The 17,223-nt window shown below is 35.2% G+C and overlaps 1 protein-coding gene across 4 annotated transcripts in view; it reads left to right on the top strand.

Annotated features, from left to right (window-relative positions):
• EXOC6 (exocyst complex component 6) overlaps positions 1-17,223 on the top strand; it is a 245,058-nt gene that overhangs the window by 121,538 nt on the left and 106,297 nt on the right. For all 4 annotated transcript variants that reach the window (XM_025881148.2, XM_025881146.2, XM_025881150.2 and 1 more), the window contains 3 exons: positions 3,628-3,737; positions 8,272-8,383; positions 9,360-9,494. In XM_025881148.2, the coding sequence (XP_025736933.1) occupies positions 3,628-3,737; positions 8,272-8,383; positions 9,360-9,494 (357 nt within the window). The remainder of the gene's footprint in view (positions 1-3,627; positions 3,738-8,271; positions 8,384-9,359; positions 9,495-17,223) is intronic.

Genomic DNA, 17,223 nt, shown 5'->3' with positions numbered 1-17,223 from the left:
TTTTTTATATGCATAAACTAGGCATATTATGTGTAATGTCATTAAATATAGGACCACATAATTAAATGCATAGCCTTTAGATTATAGCTAAGACTGCCACTACATATACATAATAGTTGTCTTCTAATACACACAAAAGACCAGAATATTCTACATGTCGTAGCTTGGTTTCATTTGTTTTAGTTACTGGTAGTAAGTTTGTTCAGGCTATAGCGTCTGTGTAAAGAACACTGGATTTGGTCCAGGTTCACATGCCAGCTGCCTGTGGCTTATTATGGGCAGATGACTTACCCTATTTCGGCATTTAGGCCACATCTGTCAAATGAGAAGGTTGAACTAAATAATCTCTAATGTCCTTTCTAATTACATTAATTTTATTCTAAATAGGTTTATAGTTAAAAGGAAGTGTGACTTTGCTTATAGGGTGCTTCCAAAATATGTAGTACCTCTTAGGATTAAGCTTGTTAGGAGTTGTATTCATTGGTTCATATATTATTAAAAAGAAGGACTAATGTTGAAGTAAAAGCTACATGGAAAATTTAAACGTGCGAACTTAAAGAGAAATCTCATTAAGTTATTTAGTATCATTTAGTATCATTGGATATACTCCATATCTTTCCTAATTTGAATATAATTTTCAATTAAAACTATTAGAAAAGATGTAAAACTCTCTCTCAAATAAGTAGTTATATTTTCAGTGTAAATTATACGTGAACAAGTAGTAAGACTGAACATATGTGCAGAGATCTGTCTTTTTGCAGATAACTGTGCTACTTTGATTAGAACCTTTTGGCTAAAACAAGAACATATTCATGTTGTCTTTAATGTCATTAAATAAATTCTTAAAGCTCAAATGTCTTTCAAATAGTATTGGGTTCATTATTCCGTAGACCATAAATTGGAGGTGAGTTAGCACTTGCATTATTATCAGGTGATTTTAAAGAATAGCAACTTTTGGTTGGTTTTTGTAGTACTCCTGATTGAGTCTTTAAATTTGGAAAGGTTGAACCTACCAGTTCTGGAGAGACACTGCTGTATATGGATGTTTTCATTACCAGCCAGTTGTAAGTTTCTTTTGCTGTAGATACCTAAGAATACCTTTGTTCATTCAAATATTTATCATTCACCTGCTATATAGTAGACACTGTGCTATTTGGTGGTTTTTATTTTTCTGCTGTCAAGGAGCTTATAGTTATGTGAGGGATAAACAGGATATTACAGTTCACAGAATGTAGCACTCCTTAAGATAGAGGAAGCAGCATGTAGAAAGGCTCTAATTCTGTAGTATAAAGTGCAGGGTTGATAAAGTACAAGAAGTGAAGATCAGGAAATGAAGATGAAGTAGACAGGGCCAGACTATAATAGCCCTTGTAAACAGTGTTAGAGAGTTGAGCCTTTATCCTGTATCCTTCTCAGTAGAGAAGTCACAAGAGGGTTTTAAGCAGTAAAACCATAATCAGATTTGTGCTTTAGAAAGATCTCTCGGGGGCGCCTGAGTGGCTCAGTCAGTTAAGCATCCGACTCTTGATTTCATCTCAGGTCATGATCTCGGGGTCATGAGATCGAGCCCTGGGATGGGCTCTGGCTGAGCATGGAGACTGCTTAAGATTCTCTCTCTCTTGGCCCCCTCTGCCCCACTCATGCTCTCTTTCTCTCTAAAAAAAAGAAAGAAAAGGAAGGGAGGGAGGAAGGAAAGAAGGAAGGAAGGAAGGAGAGAGAGAGAGGGAAGGTGGGAGGGAGGGAGGGAAGATGATAGATCGATCGATCGATCGATCGGGTCGATCTCTCTGATTAATGTGTAGAGAATGGATTGGAGACTAGTGGCTGGGAGACCAGCTAGGGGATTGTTGCAGTTTTCTTGGTAAGAGAGATTGGTGACCTGAGTGGGAGTTACTGCCATGGAATTTGATTTAAGAGATGTTTAGGAGGAGAGAACAACAGGAGTTGGTGATTATTTGCATATGAGTGATGATGAGGATAGAGGGGTCAAGTATGATAGCCAGGTTTCAGCCTTAAAGATGGTAGCATTCACTAAGATAGGAAAAATAGGAAGAGCAAGTTTAGAAGGAAAGGATGATAATTCCACTTTTAGATCTACTGAGTATGTCCCAGATGTCACAGCCAAATGGAAGTGTCCAAGTGGTAGTTAGATATATGGATTTGGACTTCAGGAGAGTTAGCCTGGAGTTGTAGATTTGGGGAGATAATGGTACTTGCAAGGTGACTGAAGTCAGGAGATTAGATGAGATCATCCAAGGACAGTATGTGTAGTAAGAAGAGAAGACATGGGCTAGAACCCTAAGGCATAGCAGTAATTTTAAGAGATGGCTAGAGGAAGAGATACAGAGAAGATAGAGAAATAAGAGGAAAATCAGTTTGCGACACGGATGCCAGGGAAGGAGAGATCATTTAAGAAGCAGGAGGGAGCTAACTGTGTCAGATACTTTAGATAAATCAGGTCACAAGAGAGCTGGAGAAGTCCATTGGGTTTAACCCCTCCAAGGTCATTAGACACATTGGTGAGTGAGGGTACTTTCACTGGTTTAACTAATTTGCAACAAATGTGAAGACAGAAGTATAGATAAGAATTCGTTACATATAAATAGGGGCTTTTGGTAAAAATCTTGGAGAGAATTTACCTTTTAGAGACTGAGAATTTGCTAATAGACGTTGGCTGATAAAAGCAGTTTAGCCAAAAGGCACCCTATAAACCATTGGCTGCACTGCTGTATGGTACTGTAGGAGTGAGGTGCCTGGGTGGCTCAGTCGTTAAGTGTCTGCCTTCGGCTCAGGTTATGATCCCAGGGTCCTGGGATAGAGCCCTGCATTGGGCTCCCTGCTCCACGGGAAACCTGCTTCTCCCTCTCCCACTCCCCCTGCTTGTGTTCCCTCTCTCACTGTGTCTTTCTCTGTCAAATAAATAAAATCTTAAAAAAAAAAAGGTACTGTAGGAGTTACAGAATAAAATGGATATCTTGTTGAATTGGTGTCAAGCCTTCACTGAAGAGGAGTGAGGGGAGTCTTTAGAATTAATTGATGATACTAAGCTAGGAAGATGGCCCATAACTTTCTTGGCCAATCTGACTTTTGTATTATGAATGCAAGTCAGCAGACAGCTAGGCATCTTTTGCAGGATACTTATCATCAGAACATACAATGGTATTGATATATGCTTTCTCTGCTTCGTAGAAGTTTGATTATATGATTTAAGAGACAGGTCAATTGTCACTTTATTTTCTTCAGAAATATTTTGGTTTGGGGCGCCTGTGTGGCTCAGTCGGTTAAGTGTCTGCGTTCAGCTCAGGGCATGATCCAGGTCCTGGGATCAAGTCCCACGTCAGGCTCCCTGCTCAGCGAGTCTGCTTCTCTCTCTTTCTCTCCCTCTGCCCTTCCCTCCCACTCATTCTCTCTCTCTCTCAAATAAATAAATAAAATCTGAGAAAAAAGAGAAATATTTTGGTTTTCTTTAAAATCCTAAGCATAACAGAGAAATATAATAGTAGACTTTGAGATGCTGTTATTTCCTATTCAAATGTATATGCAATTTAATTTTTATATTTTTAGGTGATTAGTATATCTTTTTCTAAAATTTCAAAAGCAATATTAACTTTGTTTTTCTTTCTACAGCAATCTTTCCCAAAGAAATTTCCCATGTCTCAGTCAGTGCCTCATATTTACATTCAAGTTAAAGAATTTATTTATGCTAGCCTTAAATTTTCAGAGTCACTTCACCGGAGGTAAGTTTACTGATAAGAAATATATCTTTATCATAGCTATTTTTATGAAACATTAACACTTGATTTTCAGGCCTTGGTTCTTTAATGGATTATTATCTCATTGGAAAGCCTTACATATTTTAGCAACATTGAGGTTAAGTTGCTGTAAATTTGATGTTATATATTTTTTTTACTTTCTATAATGTACATCTTCAAACTTACATAAAAAGATAGATTGGAAACTCCTGTGTTCAATAACAAACATTTTGCCATATTTTCTTAATTATTTTTGCTTAAGTATTTTATTTTTAAAAAGATTTTATTTATTTATTTGAGAGAGAAAAAGAGAGAGCATGCACGCACCCAACGGGTGGCGGGGGGAATCTCAAGCAGACTCTGTATTCAGCGTGGAGCCCCACATGGGGCCCATCTCATGACCCTAAGATCACGACCTGAGCCGAAATCAGGAGTTGCACGTAACCAACTGAGCCATCTAGGCACCCTTTTGCTAAGTATATTAAAAAGCAGATTCCAGAAATAATGACATATTACCTCTAGAAACAGTATGTGCTTCTCAAAAAATAAAGTAATTTCATTATTTAACCATCACACTTAACAAAATTAATACTATTCCATAATATCAATTCCCTAGTCCATATCACTATTTTCTTGATTGTCCCCAAGATGTCTTTTTACCATTGGTATGTTTGTTTGCTAATAAGAGTTTGCTTCTGTTACTCTTTTTAGAATTTTTTTTATTAAGTTTTTAATTTTAATTCCAGTATAGTTAATATGCAGTGTTATATTAGTTTCAGGCTTTCAGTGTAGTGATTCAGCAGTTCTCTGCATTACTCAGTGCTCATTATAAGTGTACTCTTTAATCCCCTTCACCTGTCTCACCCATCCCCCCTGATAACCATCAGTTTGTTCTCTTTTTTTTCCTTTGCTTGTTTGTTTTGTTTCTTAAATCCCACATATGAGTGAAATCATATGGTATTTGTCTGTCTTTGACTGATTTATTTCACTTAGCATTAAACTCTTTAGCTCCATCCATGTTGTTGCAAATGGCAAGATTTCATTCTTTTTTATGGCTGAATAATATACATATATGTATATGTGTGTGTGTATATATATATATATAGCACTTCTTTATCCATTTATCACGGACACTTGGGCTGCTCTAGTTGGTATATTTGAATCAGGGTCCAAATTCATACGATGGTTGTAAGAATTAAATGAGGTAATGCAGGTGTATAAAGCACTCAGTATAGTAGTGCCGGGCCTATGGTAGCACGTAGTTACTTCAGAGAGGATGGGATACTACAATATTAGATGTGAGACTGGAGCTTAGAGTGTTTATATTTTATTTTGTAAGCATCAGGGAATTGTTGAAGAGTTTTTAAGTAAGGGATGACATTATTAGAGTTACATTCTAGAAAGTTTACTCTGACCTCCATGTAGGTGATAGATTGGAGGGGGATAGAAAAAAATAGTCATGTTGAACTGGTGAAGACAGTGGTTCAAGAAGGGAGATGAAGAAAGACTGAAATAGGATCAGTGGTGATGAAGAGGAAGGAACATAAACAAGAAGTATTTAAGAGCCTGATATTACCCTGTACTTGTGAATAATTAGAAGATGAAGTTAAGGGAAGTTAACAATTTGCCCTACCTTGGGGTGGACTTGAATTTGTTTATATACTCTTAAATAGATTCTGGTTATAGTCATCTTTGAAAACAATGATGCATGCATTCATCTGTTCTAAACATATGCATGTGAAAGGGAGAAACAAGAAGTATCCTTTTAACAGTCATCCTACAACTTGGCTCAAATGTTATATTTGAGAATTATTCTTGAAGCTGCAGTATTGACTATAATATTGGTTTCCCTCATCTTTTACTTTAAATGTAGATTACTTTAACATTTTTAAAATTGGTAGTGTATACAATTTGCATGTCCTAACACGTACTTTTTATTACCTAATCTAAATGTTGATTATTGAAAAATAGGACTGATACCTAATTAAGATATTGTTAAACTGTAGAAAGTATAGAAACCTAGCAGTTTGGAATTAACTTTTATTTACAGAGGAAAGACATTGGGTATCCAATTGTTATCTGATATTTTTATTGCATTTATAACACCGAAGATAAAAGTCATTAGTCATAATATTATGTATAATTTCCCTAAAGCCTCCCTAGTGTCTTACTAGAACTAGAATTGGCACCTCAGTTCTGACTTTGTATGTGAACTCAGCCTTCTAGGAAGTCAGTGTTGTGGACTAGTGCTACAGCAGAAAAGACTGTCAGTTTTTTTCTCTGTCTTTGACAAAAATATTTGTCATTTTGTTAGTTCAATATCTAGTCGTTCTAATGAACTGTCTATGATCATAAGTTATTCATTCAACAAGGCTTTTTATGTTTATGTTTTTTAAAATTATGCTTTACTAAATACATTGGTTATTTTCATTTTGTTAATAAGAGAATTGACAGTTCAGACTACAGAGACAGCACACAGCATAGTTAATTTAAAAATATGTAAATCTAAATTTATTCTAGATCATTAGGTTTCTGACTTACATTTTTATTTTAAAAATTTGTATCTGTGAGCTGAAATTGAGCTATTAGAGTTCCTTTGTTTTTTTACTTGTCCTTAAAAAGTTATGGAAAAAAAAATCACTTTCTGGATTTAAAGCTCTTTTATTATGTTTAAATATATTTGGAGTTTGATTTTTAGAACCAGAAGATGCTTCAGAGCTTTTTAGTACAAATGTTTGGGTTTCTTTTTATATATGAATAAAAGTAGGGCTGGAGAATGAAATGACTTCATGAACAGACTTCAAAGTCTCAACTATTTGGTCACAGAGGAAGCATCTGGATCTAATATGATCTATAAGAAATTTTCAGTTTGCATAAGAGACTAAGCTATAAAATATTTTAAGAGGTTTATTATAATTAAGATTTAATTACCAAATGTTTTTTAAAATGTAGGAAGAGTACAGGTTATATATAGGCTCAAAGTACAAGGAGTTAAGGAAAAAAATTGCTCAGTTGGGATAAAAACCTGATGGGGGAAATACTGATCATTGTCAGGTAAATCTTATTAGCACAAATAGGACGTAGGTGCTGATAGTTTTCTTTATCTGCTTTTACTTATGCAAGAAAAAAGTATGCATTGACTCAGCATTCAAGGAAATTCAGGGAAATTAAACAGAAGGCATTATCTGTACTGGATAAGTTTTCATCTGTGAAGTATGCTATTCACGGTGTCTTTAAGCATAATTGAGTGTGTCAGAAAAGAAACCATAGGAGTAGGCAACCACCTCTTTTTTAACAGGGTGAGTACACTGATTGTTCCAGGACACTGTTGATAGATTAGAGTTTTCTGTCTCAGAATTTGATGTCAAGTAACCCTAAAACCCTACTGGTATGTCTGGTAAGTCTTGATTTTAGTTGTAAAGAGTCAGAGAAATATTCTTTTAGGTATGTCAGAGTTAGGGTTAGCAGATATTGAAAAAAGTGCCTGCATTAAAATGGACAGCATTGGAGTAGTAGTGAGAAGTACCTGTGTTTTGTCAAATCTTGCTCTGTTTGCAATTAAAAAATAAATATAAACTAGTAAATATCTGTGCTTCATAAGATTATTAAGAGTAATGTTTTTAATAAAGGAGAAAGGATGCTAAAATTTTAGTCTATGTAGCAGCTGAAGTAATTCCACCCCGAGCCCCTAGGTACATTTGGCAATGTCTTTGGGCTGTCACAACTTAGGGGGAAGTGTGCTACTTGCATCTAGTGGGTAGAGGCCAGGAACGCTGCTAAACATCCTTCAAAGCACAGGAGAGCCTCACAACAAAGAATTATCTTGCCTGAAATGTTAATAGTGCTAAGACTGAGAAAACTTAGTCTAAGGACAGCTTAATCGTTTGTAATGAAGCTATTTATATTAATATATATATGAAGAAGTCATTGTTTACTTAAATTGAAGGCCTAGTGGTTAGGAGAAAATAAAAAGCTTGTTAGTGCTAACCTAGCAATCTTTAGGATGTTAAGAAATAGAGTTTTCTTTGCACCAAATTAAAACTAATGTAAGGTAATTATGTTTATTTCTTTGAATCTTTTTAAAAAATCTCAGTAGACATGGATAGTTTAGTTATATTAAAGTTAAATCTAGTAATTAATCATATCTAGAAAGAGCTCACATTAATTTGGATTTAAAAATAATTTTAGCTATAGTTGTATTTGAAGTGTCTTTGGAAGTGTCCCATAGTGGAGTCATAATTTAAGAAGAATTTTATTTCCTTATACTAAGTATCCCATGGTTTTACTCTAATGGTTAATGGAATACATTTAAATTATGCCATAAGTGAACGTTCTACTTTGTTGAAAATGTTGCTTTTGTGACAGAATTGAATTTGGGGATTTAATAAATCTGGGTAATTTATTTAAAGATATAAAAGAATGAGGTGGGGCAAATTATTTTAGTAAACTGTGTTAAGTCATTTAGGAAGCTAACTGTACCTTTGTGGAAAGCGAAATAATAATCAACCTTTATTTTTAGCTCAACAGAAATAGATGATATGCTTAGAAAATCTACAAATCTGCTGCTGACCAGAACTTTGAGTAGCTGTTTACTGAACCTTATTAGAAAACCTCATATAGGTTTGACAGAGGTAGGTTAAACAAATACTTAATAGCTAAATCTTTCATTATATGAAAAAAACTGTATGAATTGTTATTGCTAAACATCATCCTGTAAAACTAGCTTTCTATTTTATTTTTTAAATTTATTTTTATTTTTTAAAAGATTTTATTTATTTGAGAGAGAGAGAGTGAGAGAGAGTGCACGAGAGGGGGTAGGGTCAGAGGGAGAAGCAACTCCCCACGGAGCAGGGAGCTCGATGTGGGACTCCATCCCAGGACTCCAGGATCATGACCTGAGCTGAAGGCAGTCGCTTAACCAACTGAGCCACCCAGGCGCCCCGTAATTTATTTTATTTTTAAAGATTTATTTATTTATTTTAGAGAGAGAGAGGGTGCAGGCCTGGGGGGGGAGGAGCAGAGGTAGAGGAAGAGGGAGAGAGAGAATTTCCAGCAGACTCCCTGCTGAACATAGAGCTCCACTCGGGGGCTTGATCTCACAACCCTGAGATCATGACCTGAGCCGAAATCAAGAGTCAGATTCTTAACCAGCTGAGCCACCCAGGTGCCCCATCTGTTTTAAATTTATTAGTAGAAGTGGGTTTGTTTTGTCAGTGTAAATTCAAGCCATGTGAGGGGCAAGGGTTTACATGGAGAATACTCGGTAGTTGAAGATGTTAGAGCATATATGTAGATTTAGGATTGCCAGATTTTATATGAAAAGTGAAAATGCTCATTTTTTTACTTGGTAAATGTATAAAATTTGGAAAAGTACTTTTAAGAGTTATTCTAAGTTAATTGGCAGTTAGACTCTTGATTTTTCTTTTAAAGGATAGCATTCATAATATTTGCAGCAGGCTTTTGAAATCAGATAATCCCTTGTATCCTATAAAGCTATAATTATGCAGAAATGGTATAGTTGCTGAAAGTAATAATTCATTTTCAAAAACCAAATGATTTTGTGTACATGTAACCTGCATTTTAACAGATATATTTTGTATTTTCTAGCTAGTGCAGATCATCATAAACACAACACACTTGGAACAAGCTTGCAAATACCTTGAGGACTTTATAACTAACATTACAAACATTTCTCAAGAGACTGTTCATACCACAAGACTTTATGGACTTTCTACTTTTAAGGTATGTAAAAATCTGACCAAAAAGTTTTATTTCCATTACTGTAAGCAAACTTTTAAAAATTAAAGACAACTTTTATCATACATTTGATTCCATTATATTCTGAACAGCTGAAAATTAGAGATTGTCATTATCAACAAGCAGATAAATGTCAGTTTCCTTTTGGCACTTTAAACATCTTCACTAAAATGGAGAAAAATATATTGATTTTCTACAGCTATATTACACTTTGTTCATGTTTTGAAGACTTACAGTATTGCTAAATCAGCCTAACTGGATTTCCATTAATGTCACAGTTCCATAATTAATTTTATATGTAATGTGTATACATGTGTGTGTTTGGAAATTAAAAATGTAAGATGAAATAGATAAGACTGGCTTTATATCCTTTATTAACTCTGATCTGAAGAAAAATAAATATTACCTTATTGTATGTTACCGAAGTCCTACTTTCTTCTGAATGGAAAGATTTCTGTTTACATAATACTGTGTGATATCCCAAAAGATTAATTAATGGTTGTTTTAAGGAGAATGGAAGATTAAATAATTTCATTAATTTGTTTTATAAACTATTTTATAATTTTATTGATTTGGGGTCATATAGATGAGACCCTGGCATAATCTAGTAATATAAATCCCTTTTCATTGAGTAGTTTATTAAATTAATATAAACCACTTACTCATCTCTTATCTTTAAAATAAGCTAGCTAGTTTAATTTTTTTAAAAGATTTTATTTATTTGATAGAGAGAGACAGCCTGAGCAGGGGGAGGAGCAGAGGAGAAGTGGTCTTCCCAACGAGCAGGGAACCTGAGCAGGGAGCCGAATGTGGGGCTCAGTCCCAGGACCCTGAGATCATGACCTGAGCTGAAGGCAGATGCTTAATCGACTGAGCCACCCAGATGCCCCTAGGCTGGCTAGTTTAACCTCATAGCCCTTTCTAAGTTTTTTATTAAAGAGTTATCATGTTTTGGGGCGCCTGGGTGGCTCAGTCGTTGGGCGTCTACCTTCGTCTCGGGTCATGATCCCAGGATCCTAGGATCGAGCCCCGCATAGGGCTCCCTGCTCCATGGGAAGCCTTCTCCCTCTCCCACTGCCCCTGTTTGTGTTCCTGCTCTTGCTATCTCTCTCTCTGTCAAATGAATAAAATCTTAAAAAAAAAAGAGTTATCATGTTTTTACTCTTGATATATTATAAATTACCTACTTTGTCTCCTATAATTATAGTACAATCATTTACATTTAAAAAATTAAGTATACTTGTATTTAGAAATAACTAATGTTAATGGTAACCACACTTCCAAAGTGTGAAGTCCAGAAATGACTCTTAGCCCCTAAAATTATCTGGCTGGTCCCCAAATCTTATGTTTTTCTGGTGATTCTTGAGCTCATATAGTCATCCTAATTCATAAGGCATAGATGCAGATGATATCTGGGTGAGCAGTTAGATAAAGTTCGTTATTAAAACAGACAGAAACTTGACAAAGCAGGCATTCGTTTATTCAGATAGTATAGTATAGTAATTAAGGGCAATATACTCTGGAGTTAGACTATTGTGTGACTTTGGGCACATTCTTCAACTGTAATGTTCCCCAGGTTTTTTTCTATAAAATTTGAGTAGTAATGTATAACCTACGTCATACAATTATTAAGTTTAAAGGGGATACTTAGCATAGTGTCATTTGTTGTACATCATCTATGCTCTGAGTGCTCTATTAGGTGCTGAGAATATAAAAAAATATATCCCTGCTCTCGAGAAGCTCATAGGAGAAAAAACTGTAAAAAGACACTTGACAATATGGTGTGATAAGTACTATAACATGGGAGGAAAGTCCACAAGTTTTTGTACACTTTTCTAATCCAATGACAAATTCTTTTCTTTTATATTAGATTTTACACAATCTTTCTTCTTTTTCATTATTGTTTTCTGTCCACAATTATGTCCATGTGTTACTCATATACTGTCAAGAAGAGATTTACTAAAGAATGGAGTTGTAAGCATATTTAACTGTTAACATTAAATTTAACAAGCTTACTCTGTACTCTCATTAAAACATGAATTCCCTTGGCATCTGGTATATCTAGGGATCTTCAAGCAAATTTTCTTTTCATTTATAAGTCAAGGAACCAAGACACTGAAACATGATGTTTTTAGATTAAGGGATCTTGGAACTATACTTTCCCAAATCTGCCTGTTTGGAGGGAATGTTTAGAAATGTTAGCTCTGGTTCATCATTCCAGTGGTCCCTTAAGTTATAGATATTTAGTTGAAACTACAGTTGCTGTGGAATACCCCTTGGGTTTTCTTGGAAATCAGGAAATCAGGTGCAGCCTGTACAAATAGTAGAGCATCCTTGTTGTTTGTTGTTTGTTTTGCTTTCACACAGAGCTCAGGAAACACTTTCTGTTTTATGATACAAGAACAAGAACTGTGCTCATTTCTACCTTTTGTCTGTTTCAAGAGGAATTTGTCTTAAACTGTGATCTAAGGAAGCAGTTCAACAGCGAGAATTATTAAATCAATATTAAAGTGAATTATTGAGTGAGATTGGGGGGAATTTCCATTCCTAGGGAATAGTCAGTCTGTTACCTCTTTCACAGAGCTGATTAAAGTACAGTCTTGATTACCGACTTTAGCATGGATTGCTTATTTAACCTCTTAGCCTGATTCTTTTCAGTCCAGTGACCCTAGCAAACATATTCCTATTTAGTTGCCCAATGATTATGGAAATAAGCATTTAACAGTTCTTTTACCCACACCTCCATTTGTTTCCCCTCCAAAAAGCACAGATGCACACACAAAGTGCTTGATTTTTACCACATTTGCTTACTTTATGAAATATCATATAAACTCTCTTGTTAGCAGGCCTTTCATTTTGCTAAATCTGTGAGTGATACAAAAGAGGTTAAGTAACTAGTTCTACCCTCAAGCAGTACCTCAGCTTTTTGAAACTAACCTGGAACCACACTGAGAGCTACTTTAAGACTTCTGACTGAAAGATTTGCATCAGAATGGAGGGGGGATATGGGAATACCATTACCTTTTTAATCTATAAAGTAGAGAAATGGCCTAGTTCTTTTTCTTTGGCATCAGAGCTCTTTAACTTTGCTCCAGGGAGTATTTCCAACCTGCCACTCTAAAGAGGCCTGGCAGTGATTCCAACTGTAACTGCCTAGATGGAATATGCTTCTGATTCTTTTTCTAATTTGCCTTTTTAAAGTCTGTTGATGACTGTGTAGCAAAGTTTTTTTTAGAATTATGGTTAAAGTGACAGTGGTAAGTGGTTTTTGATCAAGAGCTTGAAATTCTCATCCTATAGAACAAGGACATGGGACATGGACTTTTACAAAATCTAAATTAAGTGTAACATGTATATATAAGCATGCACAATTTATAAATGCAAAAATTATAAATCTGTATAGCTCAATTAATTATTCAGAGGTAAATACAGACTTTTAGTTTCCATTCTGGTATGCAAAGAGCTTGGAAGTTGTCACTCTGTCCTGACAAATAAAAAAAATGAGAAAACTGAAAAAATCAACAGCCTTTCTTTGATCTATCAGAGAAGTGAGATCACAGGGCAAACTGCTCACCCCCAAATTGGAGAGAGACAGACTGAAAAATAGAGAGAACCACAACTTAATGGAACAGAAACTTCTGCAGGAATCAGTATTGGAAAACCTGAACTGTAGTTGATGAATTGCTGGAGGCTCAGTGTGGACAAGTTAGGGAGTTAAAACTCAAGGGGGACCCAATCTGGGTGGGGCTAACACTTTTGTAAGTTGTCTGTCCTAGAGCTCTACCAGCTTCTTCCAGTGAAGACTGAAGAATAATCTTCTTGTGCTTCCAGCAGTGGGGAAGGAAAAGGAACCATTTTGAAATACACCAGAGCATTCTGTTCTTCAAGTATTCTATTCTTCTTAACAAGACCTGTCCTCAAAAGAAACTATGTACCAGTGCCTGAACTGTTGGGGTTTTATCAGAGCCTAACCAGATTGGGGGAAAGGAAATATGCAACTCCAGCTGCTATAGCCATCCTGTTCCACCAAAGGGGTGGAAATGAGAAGCACTTGTGAGGTTTGTAGCCACGGGGCAAAGCTTTATTAAAGACTGTGACCCAGTCAACTATACTTAAATAATAAAAATTTAAAAAACAAAACAAAACAAAAAAACCTGTGACCTTAATCATGACTCTAGAGCACTTCCTCTCCCCTTACACCTTACCACCACATTACTAGTCTTATTTACTGCAGTTCCTTTCACCTAGTACATCATGTCTGGCTGTCAAGAAAAATTTCATGGAAGACTAAAAGGCAAAAAACACAGTTTGAAGAGGTAGAGTAAGTATTGGAACCAGATTCAGATATGTCAGGGATATTAGAATTATCAGATGGGGAATTTTTTTAAAATTGTGATTAATATGCTAAGGATGTAATGATAATGTAGACAATATAAAAGAACAGGTGGGTAATGTAAGCAGAGAGATGGAAAGTCTAAGAAAGAATCAAAAAGAAAGGCTAGAGATCAAAAGCAATAAACAGAAATGAAGAATGCCTTTGATGCACTTATTAGTAGAGTAGACACAGCTGAGGAAAGAATCTCTGAGCTTGGGGATATGTCAATAGAAACTTCCAAAACAGAGAGGCAAAGAGAAAAAAAATTCTAAAAAAAAAAAAAATTAAACAATATCCAAGAATTGTGGGACAACTACAAAAGGTAAACATACATGGAATGGGAATATGTTTAGGAGAAAAAAGAAAGGGACAGAAGCAATATTTGATGCAGTATTGACTGAGAATTTCCTAAAATTAATGTCAGACACTAAACCATGGATCCAGAAAGCTTAGAAAACACCAAGCAGGATAAATACCAAAATTAATTACACCTAGGCATATCGTATTCAAACTGCACAAAATTAAAGATAATCCTGAAAGAAGCCAGAACCTAGAGTTAACAAAAATAAGAATTACATCTGACTTCTCTTTGTAAAACACGCAAGCAAGAAGAAAATGGAGTGAAATATTTAAACTATTGAGAGAAAAACACCCACCAACCTAGAATTTTATATCCTGTGAAATTATCCTTCAAAAGTGAAGGAGAAAGACTTTCTCAGACAAACAAAAATTAAGGACATTAGTGGCTAGTAGACCTGCCTTGTAAGCAAGTGTTAAAATAACTTCTTCAGAGATAAAGAAAATGATCTAGGTCAGGAAATCAGGTCTACATAAAGAAAGGCAGAGCATCAGAGAAAGTGTAAATGAAGGTAAAATGAAAACTTTTGTTTATTCTTAATTGCTCTCATAGATAACAATTTGTTCAAAATGATAATAATGTATTCAATTATGTATGCTTTATGTATATGCTTATGTATGTTTATGTATAAGAGAAATGGATGACAGCAGTGATACAAGGGGAGGGAGGAATTGGGATTATTTTGTCATTATACTCTTACTACCCATGAAATGGTATAGTGTTATTTGAAAGTGGACTTGGCATAATTATAAATGTATATAGGAAACTCTAAGGCAACCACTAAAAAGTTAAAAAGCATAACTGATATGCTAAGAAAGGAAATAAAATGGAATCATGCAAATATTCAGTATCACAAAAGGCAGAAAAAGAGTGAAACACAAAAGTAGGAACAAAGAACAAGTGCAAAAATAGAAAACAGTAACAAATATGGTAAATACTAATCCAGCTATATCAGTAATCACTTTAAACATAATAGCTTAACAATACTAATTGAAAGAGATTTATCAGGATGGATCAATAAAACAAGACCCAACTATATGTTGTTTACAAAACCCACTTTAAGTATGAAGACACATGTAGATTAAAACTAAACAGAGAAAGATAGACCATGTTAACACTAATCAAAAAAGTGGGTGGTTGGTTATATTAATACAGAGCATACTTCAGAACAAAGAAAGTTATCAGGGATAAAGAGAGGCATTATATAACGACAAAGGGGTCAGTTCTCCAAGAAGACAAAAGAATCCATGGTGTACATGTGTCTGGCAACAGAGGGTCCAAATATGTGAGGCAAAAACTGATAGAACATCGAGGAGAAGTGAATAAGTCCATTGTTAGAGTTGGAGAATTCAACACTCGTCTGTCAGAAATGGACAGATCCAGCAAACAGAAAATCACTAAGGACATAGTTGAACACAACACCATGGATTACCTGGATATAATTAACATCTATAGACTGCTTCATTTAACAACAGCAGAATATACATTCTTCTCAAGCTCAAATGGAACATTCACCAATACAGCCATGTTCTAAACACATCTTAAAAAACTTGGAAGAATAGAAATCTGATACAGTATCTGCCCTCAGACCACAGTGGAATTAAATAAGAAATCAATAACTGAAAGCTAAGCTGGAAGATCCCTAAATACTTGAAGATTAAACAGCACACTTCTAAATAAATGTGGGTCAAGGAAGAAAGCGAGAGTAAAGGATTATTAATCCTGTGCCCACAGATTTGATAACCTAGATGAAATGAACCAGTTTCTTGGAAGACAAAATCTGCTAAAACTCACACAAGAAGAAATAGACAATCTGAATAGGTCTGTATTTATTAAAGAAATTCAATCAATGATTAATAACCTTCCAAAACAGAGCACCAGGCCCAGATGGGTTTAGTGATGAATTCTACCAAACATTTAAGGAAAAAGTTATACCAGTTCTCTAGTCTCTTTCACATAAGAGCAGAGGGAATACTTCCAAACTCATTCTATGAGGCCAGCATTACCCTAATACCAAAACCGGAGACATTACAGGAAAAGTAAACTACAGACTAATATCTCTCATGAACATAGATGCAGAAGTCCTCAACAAAATATTATCAGATTGAATCCAACAACTTATAAAAGGAATTCTACATCATGACCAAGTGAGATTTATCCCATTATGCAAAGCTAGTTCAGCATTTAAAAATCAGTTAATATATGAATAAGTCACAGGGACAAAACGTACAGCACAGGGAATATAGCCAATGGTATTATAATAGCATTGCATGGTGACAGATGGTAGTCACACTTGTGGTGAACATAGCATAATGTATAAACTTATTGAATCACTACATTATATACCTGAAACTAATGTAATATTGTGTGTCAGCTATACTTCAATTAAAAAATTGTTTAAAACCAGTTAATATGGGGCGCCTGGGCAGCTCAGTTGGTTAAGCATCTGCCTTTGGCTCAGTTCATGATCTCAGGGTCCTGGGATCAAGCCCTGCATTGGGCTCTCTGCTCAGCGGGGAGCCTGCTTCTCCCTCTTTCTCTGCCCCTCCCCCTACTCATGCTTGTGCTCTCTCTCGCTCTCTGTCTCAAATAAATAAGATCTTTAAAAAATAAATAAAACCAGTTAACATATTCTGTCACATCAACAAACTAAAGAAAATAACATGATCATATCAGTGGATGCAAAAAAAGCATTTGACAAAATTCAGCACCCATTCATGAGAAAAACTCTCAGTAAACTAGGAATAGAGAGTAACCTCCTTAACTTGATAAAAAATATCTACAAAACTCCTACAGCTATCATACTTAATGGTGAGAAATTGGAAGCTTTCCCACTAAGGAACAAGCAAAAATGTTCCCTCTCACCATTCCTTTTCAGCATCATAGTGGAAGTACTACTTAGTTCAGTTAAGACAAGAAAAGGAAATAAAAGATGTACTGATTGGGAAGGGAGAAATAAAACCATCTTTGTTTGCAGATGA

The sequence above is a fragment of the Callorhinus ursinus genome, unplaced genomic scaffold (genome assembly GCF_003265705.2).
Source record: "Callorhinus ursinus isolate GAN/ISIS: 27379988/994484 unplaced genomic scaffold, GSC_fseal_2.0 scaffold20, whole genome shotgun sequence".
In the NCBI taxonomy this organism is placed as follows: Eukaryota; Metazoa; Chordata; class Mammalia; order Carnivora; family Otariidae; genus Callorhinus; species Callorhinus ursinus.
Note: the sequence above shows the minus strand (reverse complement) of the source record. Positions and strands in the feature narration are given on the sequence as shown.